This window comes from Epargyreus clarus, unplaced genomic scaffold (assembly GCF_041222505.1).
Source record: "Epargyreus clarus isolate Ecla_fem2 unplaced genomic scaffold, WU_Ecla_fem_2.2 ptg000015l, whole genome shotgun sequence".
Lineage (NCBI taxonomy): Eukaryota > Metazoa > Arthropoda > Insecta > Lepidoptera > Hesperiidae > Epargyreus > Epargyreus clarus.
Window position 1 is genome coordinate 12005611 of NW_027332223.1, and position 22868 is coordinate 12028478.

At 34.2% G+C, this 22868-nt stretch overlaps 1 protein-coding gene across 7 annotated transcripts in view; it reads right to left on the bottom strand.

Annotated features, from left to right (window-relative positions):
- The window catches only part of Piezo (piezo type mechanosensitive ion channel component), a 67331-nt gene extending 44613 nt beyond the window's left edge, over positions 1–22718 (bottom strand). For all 7 annotated transcript variants that reach the window (XM_073080833.1, XM_073080834.1, XM_073080832.1 and 4 more), the window contains exons 1-2: positions 22514–22718; positions 21861–21930 (exon numbers count right to left, since the gene is read on the bottom strand). In XM_073080833.1, the coding sequence (XP_072936934.1) occupies positions 21861–21924 (64 nt within the window). In that variant the 5' untranslated portion in view covers positions 21925–21930; positions 22514–22718. The remainder of the gene's footprint in view (positions 1–21860; positions 21931–22513) is intronic.
- Between the last annotated feature and the right edge of the window lie 150 nt (positions 22719–22868).

Sequence of the window (22868 nt, forward strand, 5' to 3'; positions counted from 1 at the left end):
ACTTTCATGTTTGCATTTATACATACTGGTCAATGATATTTTTATGAGCTTTTATCTATACTAATATTATAAAGAGGAAAACTTTGTTTGTTTGATTGATTGTAATGAATAGGCTCAAAAACTACTGGACCGATATTAAAAATTCTTTCACCATTCGAAAGCTACATTATCCACGAGTAACATAGGCTATATTTTATATGAAATATATTTGATAAATAGATTTTGAGGCGGTACAAAGTTAGCCGGGTCTGCTAGTTATAAATAATGATATGTTAGGTCGTAGAGTCAAATATTGCATCAAAGTTGTACCTACTTCCATTCAACAGATACAGACTTACTATACTTAACTTACAGATTGAGCTAAAATGTTTAATACTTAACATCGATGGCAAAGCAATTATATGACACTATAATATAATATTACTAAGTTAATGGTGGATCATTCGAATCCATAGCAACGCCTTAAATCTTTCAATATATAGTGTTTAAGGCTTTTTACATTCATGTTGATAAGAAAAATTCGCATTTGTTTGTTTAAATTAAGGCTTGTTCTAAAAAGACCTCACGAGTACATGTTAGCTGTAATTAATAAACATACAATTTTGGTATAACCACTCTGTCAATATTGTTTTAGTGTATTAGGCATACTATTTATGACTCACAATACGTTCGCTAATATATACAAATTTCACGATCATGTGTAAATCATTCCATCGTTAAATTTATTTTCTTTAGTGTACGTACTCGCCGTTATTCATAATTCGACACTTTTATGATAGTAAATTGCATTTGGTTGGAGAATAACAAATTCGTGTATAACAAAACTAGTTAAATAAAGAACTGAGCTCAGCACTGATTTTTAAAAACGCTAAATGTAGCAAGAAAGCCATAACATAAATCTTCGGTATAGGGTTTATTGAGCACTTACAACTGATCATAACTGACTCATTGTTATGCTTGTTATCTCACGAGTGATGCTATGTGTTCGGGAAACGGATGCTGATATATGTTATGGAGGTTTAGTAAATTCTAATACCGTGAGACATAGTAATAAAACATTAAGTGAATGTTCCCATTAATTATCTTAAGTCCACCTACAGTCAAGTGAAGTAGCAAAAGAGGAACCAATCCATCTGATGGTAACTGGCACATGCCACCCATGTACATCGGTAATCAATGCCAGATAAGATTATTTTTCTATCTAAGGTTGGCCACAAATGTGTCGCTACATCTGAGGACTAAGTTGGAACGGCTTGGTAAAGTATGTATCCCTTGCCATACCCTTCAAAGCGGAACTCAGCAGCGCTTAACACTGCTGCGGTGCCTTCGGAGTTCGTACATAAGAGGTTAATTCAACGAATAACAAAGTGTAGCTAGAGTGTTAATATGTAATGTTTCAACGTACGTTTTATGGTCTAAACTTTGAGTCACCCTTTTATAGACAAACAATACAAATTAGTGTCATGAGACATGCAATATGTGTTTATCATGAGGACAACGTCACATTTGTATGTAAATTAAATAATATACCTACTTGCTCACCATAATTATGAGTGGCTAATTTGAATTCCCACTTAGAACAACAATACATATAAACGTAATGTTTATCTAAGAATACTCACACGCTTTGTAATGTTTAATGTCTAATGATAAGTTCTTCCAGAGTAATGTACTCCTACAAGGACTGTAGATATTTTTAGTTTATTCAGGCCTTAAAAAATAATATATATAGATTATATAATGGAAGGACAGGGTTAAAATAATGAAATCCTTTTGTGTCGTGTACTCTCAACCTATTATGGATAGGGACATAAAACTCTTTAAAAAACTTCTCGATTTATACAAAGTTTCTAGTGCTGTGAACAACAAGAGGCGACGGTGATATCGTCAGGTGACAAAACGGTTTTTTTATTCAAACAATTCTTAGTAGCTACAAATCCTTTACATCCCCATCTGACTTCTTAGATATAAATCACAAATATAAACAAAAACTTTATTTTTGCATAAAACTACAGCACCTAACTGTACTGAATCCAGAAACGAGAATTCACGAAACCAAAAATGACGTCATAATGTTCCCCCGAAGTATTGAAGTGGGCGGTAACAAAAATAAAAAATACATTCAACTGCTCAAATACTGGAACTTAGTACATAGTACATACAGACTGTGTGGTGTTGAGGAGTATGCTAACAAAATAATACTTACGTGAAATAGTACTATGAGTAACATTCGAAAGTAGGTCGTTTACGAATATCTGCAAATGTTTGTACGATACATCTTCAAGAACACCAAGAAGATTTTTTTGAATTTTTACTATTGACTATTTATTTGTTTAACCATAACAAACAAGTTACTTTCAAACTGATTTACTTGCAAAGCAATGCAAATTAAATGTTGTTGTATGCATATTAACCCGGCATAATCATTATGTAAATAATTTCTAAACTCTTTCGAAATGAGTTCACCATTACACGGCCGTGCTCAAACGGCCAAGTAAAACATCGCGAAGAATCCTGCACCACCAACCCTTCTTTGAAAACGTATTTAGGATATGTAAATTCTATCAATTTGGCCTTCATCAACGCAGTAGGCTATGGCTTACTGCTAGTTATCACTCTGAGACATGTTACCAATAGAGATCCAAATTGGTTGACGACGACAATTCCCGTAAACAAAGACAAATTTCATTTAAATTTCACTGAATTTGTAAGACAAATTTCAAGGAAGAGTCACAAATATTGCAGGCGCCATAAACAAAGCTGTCGTAGACGTGTGACGCGGACATATCGGAAGATTTACAGTATCTTAATATAGATTTCATGACGACGCCGTTACGTTACTCTTACGCCGTCATCAAATCAAATCAAATCAATTTTTTTTATTCAAAATAGGTTCTTTACAGATCACTTTTTGAATGTCAAAGCAACTACCACCACTTCACAAGGTGTTTCGTTATGGAGAAGAAGCGGCGAAAGAAACTCCATAACACACATCTTTTAAAAAAAAATGTTTTTGACAATGTTAACTTAACGTAATGGTACATGTGGAGCTGGAGCTAATTCAGACCACACCGTTTTGTCAGTCAAATAATCACTTACTTTATAGTACGCTTTTTTACATAGCGTTAGTTTAACGACATGTTTAAACTTTTTTTCTGTGAGATTCAAAATGTGGTCGGGTATTTTATTGTAGTAGCGAATACAGTTGCCCACGAAAGATCTAGCCACCTTACATAATCTATGTTTAGGAATTGCTAATTTATTTCTATTTCTGGTATTAAAGTTATGGTGGTTACATCGTAACTGATCTGTACTATTGGCATCATCTCGATCATTGATCGTTCAGGAAGTGACCGGCAAAAGATAAGTGGCACTGCTCTACTATTTTATTACTTACTAGCTGACCCGGCAAACTTTATACCGCCTCAAAATCTATTTATCAATTTATCAAAATTTCATATAAAATATAGCCTAAGTTACTCGTGGATAATGTATCTTTCGAATGGTGAAAGAATTTTTAAAATCGGTCCAGTAGTTTTTGAGCCTATTCATTACAATCAAACAAATAAACAAAATTTTCCTCTTTATAATATTAGTACAGATTATTACTTACTTAGAATACTAATACATCGTTAGAAAATCTACATGTCTGAGTTAATGTGTTAATGGTTCAGCTACTAAACCGCACTTTTTTACAAGATTTAAGCAAAAAAGAAGCATTTAGTCGTCGAACCCGTATCATTCTGCCACCTATTAACTTGATGGACTATTGCCTAAAAGCTTCTCCTTCTGAGAGAAGAATCATGCTCAGCAGTGCGTCACTAATATTGGTGGGGACGTAATAAATATTTGTCACTTGGTATTAAATGATAGAATGTTTGTTGAAATGCAATAGTTATATTTATAAATTACTCAAGAGGAAGGAAACTCCAACTGTGACTTTAATTGTAATTCCGTAGGTATAAACAAAAGCCCTAAAGTAATGAAGGTTAACATTTGAATACTGGTTATTGCCAATATTAGATACTAATCGCTTTCCTATAGTTTTAAAATGATCCCTTCAATCCACTAATTATTCAAACTGGCCACGCTGCTCAAGCCACGGAAGCTAGTCGTTTTCCTTGTTAAAATATCTATTAGGTATATCAATTTCACTAATTCCTATATATTCACTGTAACATACATCACTTATGATTAATTTTCCTTTACATAAATATATCGCTAGATCATAAATTACAATAGAATCCATTGGAACGAACCTTTCAATTATCAATCAAAAATCATACATAGAATTTACTGAAAGCTAGTGATCAACAAAATTGAGTTCCTGCAATAGGTTTTAATACATCTAATACATCACACCTGGGCAACAGCATCAAAACATAACTAGCATCCAGTTGAGGGCGAGGTCAAGCACTTAATCGATTCATAAACTTGATCGTAAAATCCAATTCAGGAATTTTACTGATCGTCCGTTCAATATTATTAGCACACGTGATCACCATCAAACCGATATTTCCATAAAACCGTCTAACCGAATACTCCAATCTGATATATCTGCCATTAAATTGTTTACACTCAGTCTATCGACTATTTGATATCTCAGATAGTTTATAAGTTTAACTCACGCTTACAGTTTCATATCTTGCATAAAAGTAATAATAAATCATATAGGGATGACTTCTTATATAACTTTATTTTATCAATTTTATTATTAGCTACTCTAACTTAATTCTACAAATCTAAAAAGGCTTGGCAGTTGGCAGCCTAAAGTTCCACATGTTTCAGAAGCCCTCTATTGACTATTACATATCGGGCGGCAAAGTAAGCGATAAATCTCGCTAGAAATCGATGAAAGTCTAGACGCGACGCGTATGGAAGTCTGAATTAAAAATTGTATACGACAAAAAATAGTATATGACCACTTGGTCACATTATCACATTACAGTGCCGGCATTACTCAAAAATAGGAAACAAGCTAGAAGGAAAACGCCATGAAGAGACCTGGTAACCAAAACTGGGTACAGAAGGTGTTGACAAATATGTATGCAAATTAGATTACTGTAGTTTATAATATAGAGACCACAATAATCGTCTGTAGTCGCTTACATAAACCACAAAACGAAAACATTCCGATGTTTTAATGCTTTACAATTACAACGTAATTTAAAAATTTCAATGTGTGTAGCTACGATAATAAATAGCCGGGATTTACAAGCTGTAAAAAATATCTGAGAATATTTATGTGCGTTCCACACAATCCCATCGGGGTTATTAATAGAATCATTGTTGAAACGTTCATTATCACAGTCTGTAAGTGCCGTTGCCACGGTAATTATCCACTGCAAACACCTTGATCGCAAACAAGTTTGAAGAGTACTACATCGGATGGTAGTAATGTATAGGTAATTAATAATTAGCATCCGACGACATACTTAGTGTCTGTCATTTTCGTAACATTAAAAAATGGAACAATTCAAAATATACTCGTATTAAACACATCTTCAAAATTTTAGAACATAAAGTGCAACAAAAAAATTGGTATCTCATATGTGTTAACTAAAACTCATTTATTTCTTAAACCGTACAAGAAATTTAACACACGTTTTACCTTCTTGATTGCTTATAGAAAGAAACTCTTACGCAGTTTTTATGTATAAGCCCTTTGTTTAAGTAGGATTGACTGGTAACATAACGCCATGGTTTTTTATCAATAGGTCCATGGATCCCGGCTACAAAGTGCTTGTTGATGTTAGAATCGATAAAGTGCACATGTGTAAAAACATTATCCAGAAGAATTATGGCCAATAATTACAATTGTAAAAAGACCCTTGAAATTTTGTAATCTTAAGGAACGATAGAAATGTTTATTTAAGATCAATCTCTTAACCGGGACAGTACTCTCGTTTTGAAGTTGACTACTTTTGCTTTGAACTTTTTAAGCAGTTTATAAAAATATTTGACAAAATATGTTCGTGCTGTTATTAGTCTTTTGGACAATTTTTGGCTGAATTTCAATAACCTAAAAGTGCTACAAATTTTAAAAAATATACGAAGGTACCGAACGGGATTGTGTTTACTTTTCATCGCCAATAAAAATAGTTCAACTTAAATTTCCTCAAAAACATTCTTATAGTTTTTCAATCTGACCTACTTCCTCGTATCAAGAATAAGCAAGTATTCAGAAGAAACCGTGCAAGTCTTTCAATTGGTAAGTGTTTACTTTCATTGATTTAATTTGATCAACACTATTTCGTATAAACTTTAATGTCAATAGGCAATTCAATTATATAGATTTATCTGAATAATGACGTCATCGTATTCGTTTAGTTTTTAAAGTGGTAAAACAAGTGTAGGTAGTACGTTACGTTACGCCAATTCTACAAGTGTACTGCACTATATTGGTCATGTAGTCTAGGATTCGTTTCCAGGTGTTGTGAAAAATTATGTGAAGAATTTAGTCATACATATAGATACTACTACACGTTTTATCTATTATTATGTATGGAACACACATATGATCTACTGTTAGATGGGTCAATCTCCAAATTCTCTGACACTTTGGCTCGGAAGAATGTTGAAATGGAGAATTTATGAACTGTACAAACTGAAATTCTAAACATAAATAAACGATGCCTGTTGCACTCTATATTTACAGCCGTGGTTTATTTTATTAGTCTGGCAAGTACAATTCTCCAGCAATATGGGTTTTGACTATTTATTTTATCAGTAAACACATCTCTTCGCGGTGTAATTTTGGCTGAATTACACTAAGCGTTAGGAGATATGTTTGAGTTATTCTCAATGTAGAGATACAGATTGGTTATATGGTACAACTTTGTAAAGTCTTAACAACATTATTTTAGGTCAGCAGATAGTTTGGTGCTAGGATTAAAATACTGCTTACAATATTTGTGCGTAAATTCGAAAGCAGACGAATAAAACGGGGAAAAACCTAGTAGGTAGTATCGTAACCAATGGTATTAAGGGATATAAATATGTTTTCGCTTCTTAAAAACCTGTGACCCCATCTATAATGTATACATTGACATATAAATGCGATGACAGTTCATTAATATGGACGGCATGTTTTTATTAAGTTGGTTTGATTATAGAATCCATAAATTGAGCACACAATCTGTCCTAGAAGCAGTAAACTTCTTAGAATAGGAATCGCAGTTTTTGAAATCAAGTTTCATTCGGTTATTTAAATGTAAATGCCCAAGTTTACGGCATCGTACAATTATTATAGTCGTCATCCCGGAAGCAATTTGACCGGTTGAGTTGCCGGAACCACAAAACACTTAAACGTTCCAAATTATAATTGCCGTGCACTCAAAATCGGCTTATGAACATTATATTTAATTGAACAAATCTTATAAAGTTCAAACTGGTTCAGCGGTCACTAGACTTGCCAGTGATGAGATCACGTTTAATATGGGTTGCCGGTTCAAATGTGTGACCTTGTGAATCAGAGCCGATAAGGCAACGGAGGTGCCGACTGCGTTGCCCAATGCGCCTACCGAGTACCGATCGGCTGCCTAATATTTAACCTACATAGCTTTGCAGTAATGTACACCTATTAGCGGGCTCTGATATCTTAGCGCTCATCGGCATTGCTAACTTGAATAATTTGCGTAATTCGCTTCAAATACAGTGCTTTGTTATAGCAAAATATTAACCACTTGCCAACTTGTTGAGTATTCATAATTTCATACTTGTCTTAATTTAATAACTTGTAATTTTAAGTATGTGCTTATTAAGTAAGGCGTTAGCTAATATTATCGAGTGTCCTATAACTTAAATTAATTGTTAAAAGGAATTTGCAGCTAATTAATATTCTGCACCATTACTACTTCGGCACTCCTTTTGAAGCTCGCGTTTATGTAGGACAGTAGGAAGCATAATAGTATGCCCCTTGCGGCGAAACTTGGCCTTGTCTAGGTTTTCTTATTACGTATATAATATTTTTATGTACATTGTGGGAAGTTGAAATAATATTATGCTTTGAAAGGAACATTAGGTACATTTACCTCTCAGTCAGGTGGATTAAGTCAGATTCTTGTGAATCTGACTTAATCCACCTAGATGCTTGTGATCTTATCTTTGTGTCCCATGTTAGGACTCCCAACGATATTCTTTAAAACTCTGTGTTCTTATTAATTAGATGGACTATCTCTCCTTAGTCATCCACACATGAAATATTTTATTAATATAATTACAATAAAAGTTTATATTATATTTTTACAAATTGGGATTAATAGCATGAAGCGATCTCACGAAACCTTATATAAAAACTCATCTAGCATTAATAAATAACGTAATTAGTTAAGTACAGGAAAAATAAAATGTAACACGAAAGAAAAGTCGCCGGAATTAATTAAGAACAATTGTAGTGAATAATAATTCCATTAGAGTAATGAAATAACATGAATATTAATCCTTAGAATCGCGGTGGAACAAAACAGAATTTGTAGCAAGTAGTTTATTTCAGTTAATCACAATTAAAACGTACCACCGCCCTATATGTAATATCTAGCTAAGTAAATATTATTACCATCTGACAAAGTAATTTTCCACGAAAAATGTTTGTTAATGTACCCTAAAAACAAAGCAACATTATTATAACGAGTTTTAGTTCAGCTACTAAAGAACTAGCCAGTGACTAGTGACCAGTAAAGCAATTTAGTCAATTGAAATGTTACAATTTAAGGACCGAATATTGCATTTTTAGAGGACGCAATTTTATTTTTGAGACATGTGTGGGGGGGTATAGAAGCCTTAAGCTTGTAGGTGTGCCACACTTATCCCCCGGCCGCCATCTTGAAAAAACATTTTTTTCGCGATAAATTTGCAGTCATAATTTGTAGCAAATTGTTTTGCCTACAAATGTTTATATAACTTTTTGCCCTAAATTAAAAATTAAAGAAGTTATAGGCAAAAAAAGTGAAAAATAACCCTATATTTTTTAATATTTAATTAAAAATGCTGTTACAGCGCTTTAAAGTTGAAAAAACGCGCCTACAGACTCTACCTCATTAATACCTCAAAATTTAAACTATAATATAAATTTTAAAGTTGTTAAGTCTCATACTTTTTATGTTACCTATTCTATATGTTAGTGGGTCATCCATCCTTCAGGTCTATTACTGAACCACCATCATTTGAACTTCAGAAACTTTTTTTTAGTCACTGTGCGCGAACGCGGAATACGTTTTGGAAAACCGCGCACGCGTAGTGCATGAAAATGTATGGCTAAGCGTTTTATTTCTTTCGCGCAAATTTTAATCTCATTCATAAACGTTTTTAGCGTCACCGTAAAGCAATTAAATTTTACTGATTGTAAGTACCGATTAGTGCCTATTATTAAACCCATAGAGCTATATAAAATTACCACCGACCCTGAAAGTCTACGTGCGTGTAAGATTTGGCGATATTGAGCTAGGAGTGTTCGCAAACACCCCCATTTAACATTTATAGGCATTGCTACCCACCTTGTTGCGAATACTGGCAAATATATAATTTACTGTGTACTGGCAAGTACGAGAACAAAGTTCGCGTGATATTGTCACCTTTCATTAGCTTAAAAGCTGGGATTAGGGTAATTAATTCAGCGTAACTACGGCATCGATTAGCCCGTTTCGCAGTACATCCCTATTATCATGCTTTTTCCGTGATTAGTAAACAATGGTGCACATGTATGTACCTTGACATACATTTTATGTGAAATATACATAATGGATTTACAAATTTGCATGCAATTTTCAAATGGTCATGATAAAAGTTAAGTTTAATGACACATGTACTAGGTAGGTATAAACATATTATATCGCAATTTTTAACTACGTCTTTTATATTTATATCAGATTTATATGCCAGTGTCTTCAGTATATGAGTTACAGACATTTAGAGTTTCTGACACTAGGAGATCACGTATAAGAATAATTGAACTATTTACTTAAATCTAGAATGACATGAGAATAAAATATTTTTAACTTCCCTACACTGTGTCTGACAGATGAACCTTTAATCCGAACTACCCTGATGAAATATTTTGTTCGAAATCTTAATAAATTAATACATTCATTGCTTATTACCCTATAAAAGTAAATAAAACAAAATATATTCATTATAGATACCAATTTAAAGATAAAACATTGAGATTTGGCATGGTTACAATTTTTGTCTGATCGATCGAGCCAAAAAGAGGCGCGAAGACTTCACACAAGATTGGTATTTAGACAGTTTTCGAATGCATCTACTCGTACGAAGCAAAACGATAGTACCTACTCGTACTACTGCTCGATTCATATACACCATATATAGAAAACAAGCAGTAGTACCTAAACTATATACCGTCAAACACGCCAACTTTGCCACCAAGCAGTACTTTGCCCAAAATACAATTTCTAAAGAAATTTGTTAATTTCGAAAAAAGTAGAAAACTTATGGCAACACTGATAACATTAGTAGAAAATAAAATATACATGTGGCAACACTGAGTAGCGCGGATGTTCCATACTTCATTCAGTTACCTGTCAGCACCTGTCTAGTTCACAGTGTATTTTTGCGGGTCAAATTCATACCTAAATTGAAAGTGAACTGTGCATCATGGGGAAGCCTCAGGTAAGTTTTATCGATTATATGTTGTGTTTAACAATCCATTAAGTATTTTAATGATAATTTCGTTTCTGTAACTTGTATATAACAAAAGTTATGAGGAGTGGCAAAGTTACACAGTAATGTTCAGCCGTGTGGTTGTCAACATTGCCCGCCATTAAAAAACGTCTAGGGTTGACACTTTCTTTTAATTCAACTACCTAACAAGTAATTCATTTAAAAAATCAAAAACCCGACTGCATCAAAAAGGCTAAAGTAGAATTTGCAAAAGCAGTGAAATAGGCATTTCATTATTTTTATCCAGAAAGCCAAATACAAAGTTTCATAGTAGGTGTCTGCTTCAAAAACAAAAAATGTTCAAACAATATTATCCTATTTTATTTAATCCTCGTAGTGTTCATTTACGCTATATAAAGAACCTATGTGTAAAATTCCAGCACGCTTAAGTTCAGCGGTTTCCCTTTGCGTTGATCTCTGGCACATCAACTCTCTCATTTAGTCAGACAGTCATCTCGATGTGTATATACGAGTATATATGTACTAGCTGACCCGGCAAACGTTGTGTTGCCATATAAATAAAAAAATGTTAAGGATGAATAACCCTTATCACTTAGGTGTAAAAAAAATAGATAGTGGCCGATTCTCAGACCTACTGAATATGTATATAAAATTTGGTGAAAATCGGTGTAGCCGTTTCGGAGGAGTACGGTCACTAACACGAGAATTTTATATATAAGATATATTATATAATGTATGCGTAATCTCCTTTTAATTTCCTTTATTTTGACACCCTACTCGATAGGTTTGGTTAACTTTTTTAAAACGTGTTACTATTTCGCGAAAAATCACCATTTACGGTCTATAAAATATATAACTTCAGTAAATCAAAGATTCGTTCATTATTTTACCTCGTTAGAGGTAGCATTTCATTATTTTTATCCAACAAGCCTGATACAAAATGTCATAGTGTTTGCTTTAAAATTGACGATAGTTCAAATGAACTTTTAACCCTTATTTTACCCTCTACGGGGTTGATTTTTCGGAGGGAGATAAATAAGTGCGTCCTTGTTCCTATCCAGAAAGCCAAATACAAAATTTTATAGTAGTTGCTTCAAAATTAAAGGATTTCAAAAAAACTGTTTTCCCCTATTTTACCCTCTTAAGGGTAGAATTTCCAAAAGGCCTTTCTTAGTACTTATTCAAGCTATATAGAGAACCTGTGTGCAAAATTTCAGAACTGTAAAGTCCTTGGTTTAGGCTGTACGTTGATTTCTGAAAAATGAAAAAGTCATTTAGTTAGTCAGTCAGTCAGTCACCTTACTGTTTTATATATATACAAATATGTTTTTATAATCTCCGTTTTATTTCCTTTCATTTGATACCCTACTCGATAGGTTCGGTTAACTTTTTTTTTTAAATGTGTTACTATTTCGCGCCAAAAATCCGCCATTTTGATTTTTTTTTACTAACACCTATCTAAGGACACTCGGGTCATTGAGACAAATATAATGACACTTTAACTGTTGAAATTCATCCAGCCGTTTGTTAGATCGGATCAAATAAAGAAAGACAAACATACAAGATACGCGCGAAAAACATAACCCTTCCTTGGCAGTCGGGTAAAAAGAGTGCAACATATTAAAGACTTACCTATATATATATACGTGTATGTATATGTTTGTGGTTTTCTCACTCCCAAAACTCCAAAACGGATTTTTGATACCCTAATCATTCTAAGTTCACACTGGCAATGTTTTTTCAACAGTTTATTTTCGTGATTTTTTTCATTATTTTTATAAATTTTGAGTTATTTATAGTACCTACGTAAAATTAAAAATATTTTTCTCTGAAGGGAATTGTGAAATTATTTAATATGCAGAATTCATTAAATAGACAAAAAAAATGCCTGAGACTAAAATTGGTTCGTTTAGTTTAGTACTTACTTTAATGTCTATTAATATCTATTTTGTATTTCAGAGCAACAAACATAAATTCGACCAAGAAGCTCAAGACGGGAACTTGGATTCAGAATGTAAAAAAATATTCAGAAGAAATGTTAATGCTTGCGTGTGAAGCTGTGTGTGAACCTGTTCAATCAGGTCAGATTTCATCAAAAGATGCTGAAAGGCAGTTCGGAATTCCAAGGAGAACAATAGTTCACAAAATTAAACAAGTACACACGACGTCTGTTGCATATCACACAGCGCTTTCAACCGAAGAGGAGGACAAAATTGTGAAGGTCGTACACGCGTCTAGCACTTTTCGGTCTCCACTTACAAAGCTTGATTTAAAGCTATTCATGGTTCATGAATACTTGAAAAAATTTTACGGGATCATACATTCAAGAATTAATAAATAAAATTAAATGTAAACAATAAACTAGAATGAAAACGTAACTAGAATACTTGTCGTATTAAAGAACTTTGCAATTTAGAATTGTGTTATTTACCTCTTGCAGTTTGTATGTGTATATATTACTCTATCGTATCAAGTCAATTGTGACAACCGCATATTAAATAATGTGCAGACACTTTTACGTAAGCACGTTGGGTTTGTATGGAGAGCAGCGAAAATGTCAGGATAACATTGCCCATTCGCTTTAATAGGCAAGTATTTACGATATTGACTTAATTTTCTGAGCGATGGCCTTTATTGCCAAAAATCTTTTATTGGTTCTTATATCATTCGTATAAAGGCTATAATTCCACCAAAAACCAAGGTGGGTAATGTTGGCTAGAAGTCCAGATAATTTTGCCCGCCATGAAAATTGGGTATTTGATGGGGAAAATGATGTTAAATACTGGATTTTGATCACTTAAAGTATGTACATGATCTTAATGTTCCTTTGGCAAAGGGAGATCTCCCGCCGGGCTAGGTGATCATGCCCGGGGAGCGGCCGCGCTCCGACAGTCTCAGTTCGGAACTTGTATATATGCCAGATATTTAGAAAACTTCGATAGCGTGATTCAGAATACTCGTGGCGCCATCTCTTGTCGAGTAGCGGGAGGTCGCCACATCACCCCCTGCTCAGACCGGAGGTCGATACCAGTTGATTTCGGTGTTCCGTACTTGTGAAATCTTCGCCTAAGCTTACAAGCGCCCCGGAACGCCCTCTGTCTGCGGCGAGTCGAGATGTGAGGGAGAACCAAGGCCTTGAGGTTGGAGCGAAGTGAGGAGGGCGAGTAATGGCTACTCAAGCCGTCCGTGAAGTACCGGAGAGTAGCTGGATCAGGATCAGGAAGCGTGTCTTTGTGTGCTGCGATGAACCTGATGGACAGCTGAACTGGTGATGTGAGGGTGCAGTCCATTCAGGGAGTGAGGTTGCCACCACCATCGATGAGGGTCAGAAGGGACGTATTCCTGTCTGGGGTCACCACTTTGGCAAAGGGAGATCTCCCGCCGGGCTAGGTGATCATGCCCGGGGAGCGGCCGCGCTCCGTCAGTCTCAGTTCGGAACTTGTATATATGCCAGATATTTAGAAAACTTCGATAGCGTGATTCAGAATACTCGTGGCGCCATCTCTTGTCGAGTAGCGGGAGGTCGCCACATTCCTATAGATACAAAAATATGTATGGGGATCCATACAAAAATCTTGAAATAAACAGTTTTATCCTCAAAATGTGGCCAATCTTGGCGTGTTTCACGGTAATATAGTTTATATACATATTTTAATGCATGTGGATTGTGTAGTTTTTAAGGAATTTTGTTGTGATTATTTTAAATAAACTTAACAATTAAAGTTTTTAACTGAAGATATTGAATCTATTGGGGAAAGGCCGTAGACAATATAACTTATATTTCTATTTACTCAGAAATAGGCGTGGCGCTAGTGCGTGCAAGATTGATAACACGGTGCGCGAGTTCTATTATCTTTAGTCAAAGTAATAACTTATGCTGCTATGCATTTTATCTCTTTGTTGCTGTTTTAAAGCATTATTATTAAAAATACAGTGGCTCTAGTTGAATCGAGTCTTTAAGAATTGTTTACATTATACAATTAGAAGGCTATATATGCAAATGAGGTAGATGAGATATAAAATGAATAGAATGTGTAGGCCAAATGTTTAGCGACTGAGATTTGGTTCAGAAAAATCTCTTATTAAATGTTAATATCAACAGTAATTATTTATGAGTAATAGTTACTTAGTTTAACAAGTTTAATAACATAATTACAGCTATTTTAGCGCAAATACAGAAAGGGTAAAAGTAATTTCATACCATTTCCAACGGCTACAGGCACCACAGGTTAAACGAGTTGACTCTTAATAAGATATGTGTCTCGACAAGCCAATAAATTACATAACAAGTGGAAAGGTCAATGTTATAGCGATCGCCGTCAATTCGGTCCCATTTAAGGTAAACTTATATCTTTTTAAAAGACAATAAAATCCAGTTTACCATAAACTCTATATTAATTCGATTTAAAAACGGCGGAATAGTTTCTGTGAGTGGACGTGGATATATAAAATAAAGCAGAAAATACCTGTTTTACAAAAAAATAACCAAATTTAATATAAAAAACTGGAAGACACGAGTTAACATAATAGTAGGGGATCCCACGATGCTAAATGTGTACAAACCCGAGCGTTATTGGGACCTATACGATTGTATAGATTAGACGTTAGAATTAAGAAAAGATTATATGATATTTTTATGGGGGTTTTCTTATTCTGATTGCTTTATTAATTATATGTACATATAAATGATGGCATTTAAAAAAAAAGGTAAAAAGAGAATAATTATTATTAAAACCCACTGAGTTTCTTCTCTTCTTCTCAGTAGAGGTCGCGTTCCGATCCGGTAGTAGTTTAAGAAAAATATTGTAACTGACAATTTGTAAGTACCGCCGTTGGCCTATACAAAATAAATATATTTCATTTCTTTTGACGATTTAAAAAAAAATGTATGAGAATGTATGAAGAATATGTATTTTCCTAAAAAATTAGCCTTTCCTTTCAGTTTGTGATACATCATTACTTCCCAGGGATTCATGCCATTAAGTGACACTATCAGATATCATAATAATACAGGTCGACTTCTTTTTCAAAATGAAATTTTTTTACTACTTCGGTGTGTGGTAATCGGCAGATGTTTCCCGCTTTCTAGCATTATTTCCTTTATATTAAAAAGAAAATTGGCCGTGCTCGAGCATGTCCAGTGATCGATTTTATTGATTGTGCAAATCCCCGACATAGAAAGCTCATTTATGGTTTAGGGTCCTCTACAGGGCGTAAGGTACCTCCCATATCTTATTCTGCCGCACTCGAGACCCTTCCCGAAATCCCCTCTTGGTCTCCCCAACTATGATTTACACGAAACGAAGAAATTAACGGTGAAACTAGAAATCTAAAATCTTAGTTCTAGATGTCAGAAGTTTTTAGGTACGCATAATCCAGTCTAACCAAGATAATTGAAATGGTAACTTCCTCAAGACAATATTACAAAATGTATAAGATGTTTACAGAACACCATTTTAGGATAGGTAATCTTTATGACTGATGACTTTATTATGATGTACGATTATAATGGTGGTCGTATACGTCATGGTACATCTGTGATGCAATAAGGGAATGCTCTCTTTTGTATCGTTTTAATAATAACCAATTAATAATAACGGATTTAATGTATGTATGAGGACCGGCGCGGGCGTGGTGAAGCGGTCACCATACAGGTATCATGCGCAAAGGGTCCCAGGTTCAATCTCCGGCCAAAGGTCTAAAGGTCCGGCTAAGAGATGTTTGCGTATGTGTCCATGACACCCACGTCACAGGGGATGCTATTGTGTGGCTGTGAGTGTAGAAAGTTTTAGTATCATTGTCAATTAGTGTCAGTTACATAATATTTTAAATAATATCATATACTCGTACATCACATAATCTGTACAACATGTAAAAATATTGTCAATACATTTTTAAGTTAACATGGCTTATAATGAAGTAAAATTGTATGATTTTGTATTCTATGTATAGGTATCTACATACAGTTAAATATTCTTGGCATGCGTATATTTTGATAAAAATCACAATTGTTTTTCTGCAATAAAGGTTGTATGATTGCTTGTTAAATTCGCTAAGGTTATGTTATGACATATGTATATTTCGAACACGTTTATTATGATTATTAAAATGCCCTTGGACTTGGACCCTTGTCCTAAAAACAACCTAACTTACATCCTAAGACATCATCGATTGAAAATGAGTAGTACCATAAAGTCGCGATCGAATGTGCCGGCACTTTTCATACATTTCGGGCACAGCTCACCGAGGCGACACTGACACGTTGTCAAAGCTATCAGTGCCGTGGAAGGGATGACATCGAATCACGAAAGGTTTAATTAACAGGGTGAGTGCAGCAGGCGCGGCCCATTAGCCGAGCAAACACCGGCCGGACCCAGCTCCACTCTACCCTCAAACAGTTTTAGCAACTGACCCACTTCAGTTTATGGTTACACAATTTGTCAGTTGTTCTCCGGCAATTTGATAAACTTACACGTGGGCGCGGTGTGCCCCGAAAATTAATAGAATAATGGGATATTCGGACTCACGTAGTCAATATAGTGTAAAATGGGATTTTATTATCTTAAAAAAAATAACTTTCTTGCCAGTCCAATATAAAGTTACAATCAGATTCTTAACGAGTTGTTAAAGTAACTAAAGTCGAAATGACGGCAAGCATTTACTTGTTGAGCCGGGAATCGAACCCTTAAAACTTTGGGAGTAAGATCGCTATGGTGCCACTTTTCCACGAGAATTTTCACTCGGACTATAGACTTCATTATTGTCACCACCATTATATTATAAGTTATTAAATATAAATATTTATGACTTTACATTCGTTACATTTATTTTTTATACGTTTATATTTATTCTATCCTAAATGTCATCGAAAGAGGTTTCACTATGTGATCGCGACAATAGATTTACTCGTAATTTACTTAAGAGCTTTCATGTAACTTAATTCAGACCTTGTGTGTATTTGCTCCTTTTACGTAAACTTCGAGTGAGAAATAAATGTTCAATATCCATTAAAGATTTTTTCGTATATTGATATCCCTATTCAATGATATAAATGTAATTGGTACACAATTAATACACATCGTCTTCTAAGATAAACCGGTGAGTCAGTCGGTTACACAATATGACTTATCAAGATTATTGTTACGTGCGACTGATAGTTTTGTAACGTAAACATTGATACTGATCTATGACCTCTTTCGCTTTTAAAAGTTGTAGGCCTTCTTGTACAAGTGATACAGTGGAGTAGCTCATAGAAGAGAAAAGCAAAGAGTAGCTGCTATACCTTTATACTGTATTCTATTTCTACTCTGTTTTGTTCTCTACCTTATAGCAGCAGCGTAAGTGCTGTTGTGTTTTATGAGGTTGTAGTAAGTTAGACTTAACATTATATACTTATACTTTATAAACTTGGTCTCGGGCACCTGGTTTCCGCAAGTCAAAGATGTACCTTCTTATGGAGATCCATAACCAGTTGCTAACATTGAACGACATATCCACAAATAATTTAAAAGTTTATTACATACATAGAATTCGCTTATCTCATAGCTAATTGTTGAAAAATTAAACATTGTTCTATTCGATGTTTTTTTAACATTTAAAGATAAATAGTTACAATTAAAATATTTAACAGACTGAATTTTAAGTACACCAATAACCCGTATATTGTTCGCGCAAAATCAGGTTAGTGAAAATAATTAAGTGTCCAAAAAAGCGTTTCCCCGCCATAAAACAACTTTCTATATTAAGCGAGAACGTTAAATTCAATGTGGAGTCTATACAGGTGATATAAACAGAGGGCGCGGCATTGTCCTGAATCGTCAGGTTTATGGGCCATATGAATTAGGGTGTGAAGGTGCCCTTTGCCAGTATATACAGCTTTAATATTGAAATGTTTATTGAGGTGGCAAAACTCAAATTATAAACCATTGTTGAAAAGATATAAAAAGCTACCGAAAACAGTTTTATATCGGTATGCAGCTAATTACTACATTAAAGTGATTTAATTTTAGTGAAATGTATTCAATATTCATCGGACCTGTCAATTTGGACTCGCAAGAATAGTGAATAATAAACATGAATAGATTAATAAAATTAATAATTGGTTTCCTCTGAGGCACGTTGTGGAAACCGATTAAATTAATCTATGCTAATATGACATAACATTCAGCATTTACAATAAATGTATCGAGATGATTGTCTTATTAACATAAATAAATATTAATAAGTAAATATTTTTGGGAAGAGTTAATAACCTATCAAATATGGAATTCTATGGGAAACTTTGTGAGCATTTAATTTTAACAAACTTAACACATTTCCAAGTTATGGACTGCCAAGATTAACTGTAACTGCAGTTTACGTACGTTTTAATGTGCAGCCATTTTGTTTTGGTTCCCAAGTTCCAAACAATGATAACCTGCAGTAACCGATAATATTAAAATTCTCGTACCAGGGATTACATTTTTTAAACCTACATATATAGATAACACTTCCTTTAAAACAGAAAAAAACGAATTTCTTCCATTCCTTTAAAAGAAATATAATAAAAAGAGTAAAATATGTGTCTTTGTACGATAACAAACACAGTTCATGACGAACCAAACAAATTTTGATAGCACTCGTATCGGAATAGCGTGACTGAAGGGCCAAATCTGTTAGGGTCGGTAGCGTGACGGAATGGGCATGCAAATTGGTAGCCCAGCAATCAAAGGGCCACAAGGCCACGGCATGTCGGTCAACGGGTCGTGAATCGCGACGAGGACGCACCTAGAACCCGCGCCCAGCGGGAGGATACATTACTCCTTGCCCGCAATGCGACATTGACTACACTGATATAAGTATACAGTTTAGACTTAGGTATCATTTATAGTTGGAACACAGATAAATGCTCACCGAAATGCTCTAGTCTAGACGCCGGCTGTAGTACTTAATTATTGGCTTTAGCGCAATAGGTACAGGGGTGGAGAGTTTGGGAAGTTCAGCGTATAATATTTATAATCTCAATGCTGCAATATCCGCAGTATACTGTAGTAAAAAAATATATTAAATTGACTTATATATTGTAAATTGAAAGAACACTTTTCGTTGCCATGAGTGGTTATAATTAATTTTTAATCTAGTAATTGCAAAAGCAATTATTAATGTTTACTTTCTTTCATAGGATTGTTTGAATGTTGTTTAATTACTACTAATAAGCAAAAATATTATGATAGGTATAAAAGACTACAAAAAATTTGGGGACCATAAAATGTCAATTAAGAAATACCAATTACTGTATAGTTACATTTTTAAATATATCATATCATATCGAGCCCTATACAAATACCTCCGACGTAAAAATAATTACCGGAGGTTACATTATAAAGTCAAACCATTGATTGTCTTATCAGAAGACCGACTAAGACCGTGAACATAAATTAGTTATCATTTGTTAATTTTTGAATGTAAACCAATGTTTACATCATTATCATCATCAACCCATTAATGTCCCACTGCTGGGCGCGGGTCTCCTCTCAGAATGAGAAGGATTAGGCCAAAGTCCACCGCGCTGGCCAAGTGCGTATTGGTAGACTTCACATACCTTTAAGATTATTTTTTTTTTAAATCTCAGGTATGCAGGTTTCCTCACGATGTTTTCCTTCACCGTTTAAGCAAGTGATAATTAATTTCTAATACGCATATTTACATATTTAATTAAAATAGTGTAAAATAAGTTGTAATGTAATTATTAATACCTCACAAATGAATAATACACATAGGTAGTTACCTAATTCAGTTATTTTTAATCATTTCGTTCACTTAGCGCGTTTCAGCATACTCTGGGCGTAATCAAGTATGGGAGTTAAAAAAATGTTGATGAAGTCATCATTTGGTATTTGCCTATTTTGCTGGGGTTACTTATAATCGAAACTTTGCTAACTAAGGCCTAAATTAAAATACAAAGGCAGTTGTTACAAACATTATGAGGGTTGGAAGATTAATGACAAAGTTAAGACGCGTGTATAATATGCGTAATTCAAAATAATTCTCATTGTTTTCACGTACCGTGAGACAATGACTTCATAGCGTCTACTCATTTTACTAACACTGTCGTTATTACCCAGATAATAAGGTTCACGAGCATACCTAACATTTATTCGTGACCAACTATTTGGCGGTGGTGACGTCAGACTTATTTTTGTAGTATTCTGCATGCAGCGATGGGAATAAAATAAAACACATGATATTAAAGGCGCGGCGGGACCGGTGTACGGCGATGCCGATTCGCAGTTCTGACGGTTGCGTCACGCGTGCTTCCACGAGGACGATGCACTCGGAGATCATACAATAGTGACTGTCCATATTTCTATCCGTTTCGGGCCGTTAACAACGGCTCACGGTTACGGCGGGTAAAGCCTCCTGTGTGTACTAACGCCGGTTATTAATTCAATAATCTACCAAATGTTTGCCGATCAAACATCGACATTTGATAATTTTTGGTAGGCAGGCATTGTCAAATTTCTACCATTGATAGATTAGACATATTATAGATTGATTAATTACTCACACGCGTAAATCCTATTCTCTTTAAAAATACCGAAGTTACATAGAATCGAATTTGTCAAGTAACAGATTTTCAATAACGTTCTAAGAATAGGCTGAATTTTGATGATATTCTACGCTGTAGGTTTAGAACAGCGGTCGGCAACCCGTGGTCCGCGGGTCTTCCTAGAACCTCACGTTGTCGCTCGCGTTACTTCCTACAACCCAATTTCTCAACCGCGTTATTTCATGGCCTGCTTTGAGGTAATTGGACACTGAGAATTAATTTAGAAAAAAAAGATTCTGGATGTTATCTCTCTATAAATTTTGAAAACTATTTTTGTATCTGTATCTTTTCCCTGTGAAGCAATCTTTGTGAGCTATACCATTATGATTGAATATATGGTTTAATTTTATAATAGTATTACATCCTATGACACAAGGACCAAATTGTTAACATAATTAAACAAGATATTCCAATGTGATATGTGGGTCTAATGCAAGGATATGAAAAATATAAACAATCATCAGGTAGTGTAGCATGGGTTCAAACTGCCTGGAGTAGAAGTTGAACCTGCCTCTCCATATAGAATATAGGTAGATCTTTATATCCAGCCACAAATTTGTTGTTTTGTTTCTTTAAACCCCCAAGCAATCCCAAAATAAAAAATGTATGTTTGAATTAAATTTTGTGTACTTACTGAGTAGTAGTGCTGCTGGCAGCAACAGCCGCACCAGCATCACCGACAGATAGTATTTATGCATGATGCCTGAAACAAAAACAATAACATTTTAAGACAATATACAACACAGTCTGACCTACTCCTTATTTTGTATTAGTTTTATTTACTGTGTATCATTTTTTTGAACCACCTTATGAACAAGTAAATGGGCCAACTGCATATTTCTAACAGAAGAGTTGTACCATAATAAGATTGTATCATGTATTGTTTGTTTCCCTTAAATTATTTCTTACTATAGAAAAAAAGCTGATATTCTACTATGTAGTCAGTGTGCTACATGGTTATCTATAAATGACCACAAATTTGGAACTCACGATAGGAAAGTTAGTAAACTCGAGATAGGTCATACATGTAGTCAATTTGCTTAATAAAAAGAAGTTTTTAAAGTTGATATTACCGTAAAATAAAAATTAATCACAGCTTTGTACAATCTAATATTTTATATGAATAGTGTTTATTTTCTTATGTCTGTATTCTAATTAATGTATCAAGTAATTTAAATTATGCAGTGTACTTAATTTAGCCCATAATGTGGGCAAATGATTTGTTATAACTAAGGGGTTACTTTACTGAATAGTTTAAAAAATATATAAAATATCTCATACATGCCTTTTTTTAATATCTAGAATGATACCACAAGCTTACGTCACTTCACCAACACAAAAATATGTACAAGTTTTAATCATATCTTCAAATCTTTCGATTATTAAATAACTTTTCATAGTTCACGATCATTTTAACGACATATTCTACGTTTTCTAAAAGCAAAACACAACCACTTCCTCCGACACTCAAACTGACACTTACATTGCATTACATTACTGATTACATGACATTGACAACTCACAATAATTGCTTGACTTGACGTTCTGTTTACCTCATGTATGGTGTTACCCTATTTTGGTTATTTAATCTCCATACAAAATAAATTTCTAATTTAAATCTTATTCCATTACATTTATATAT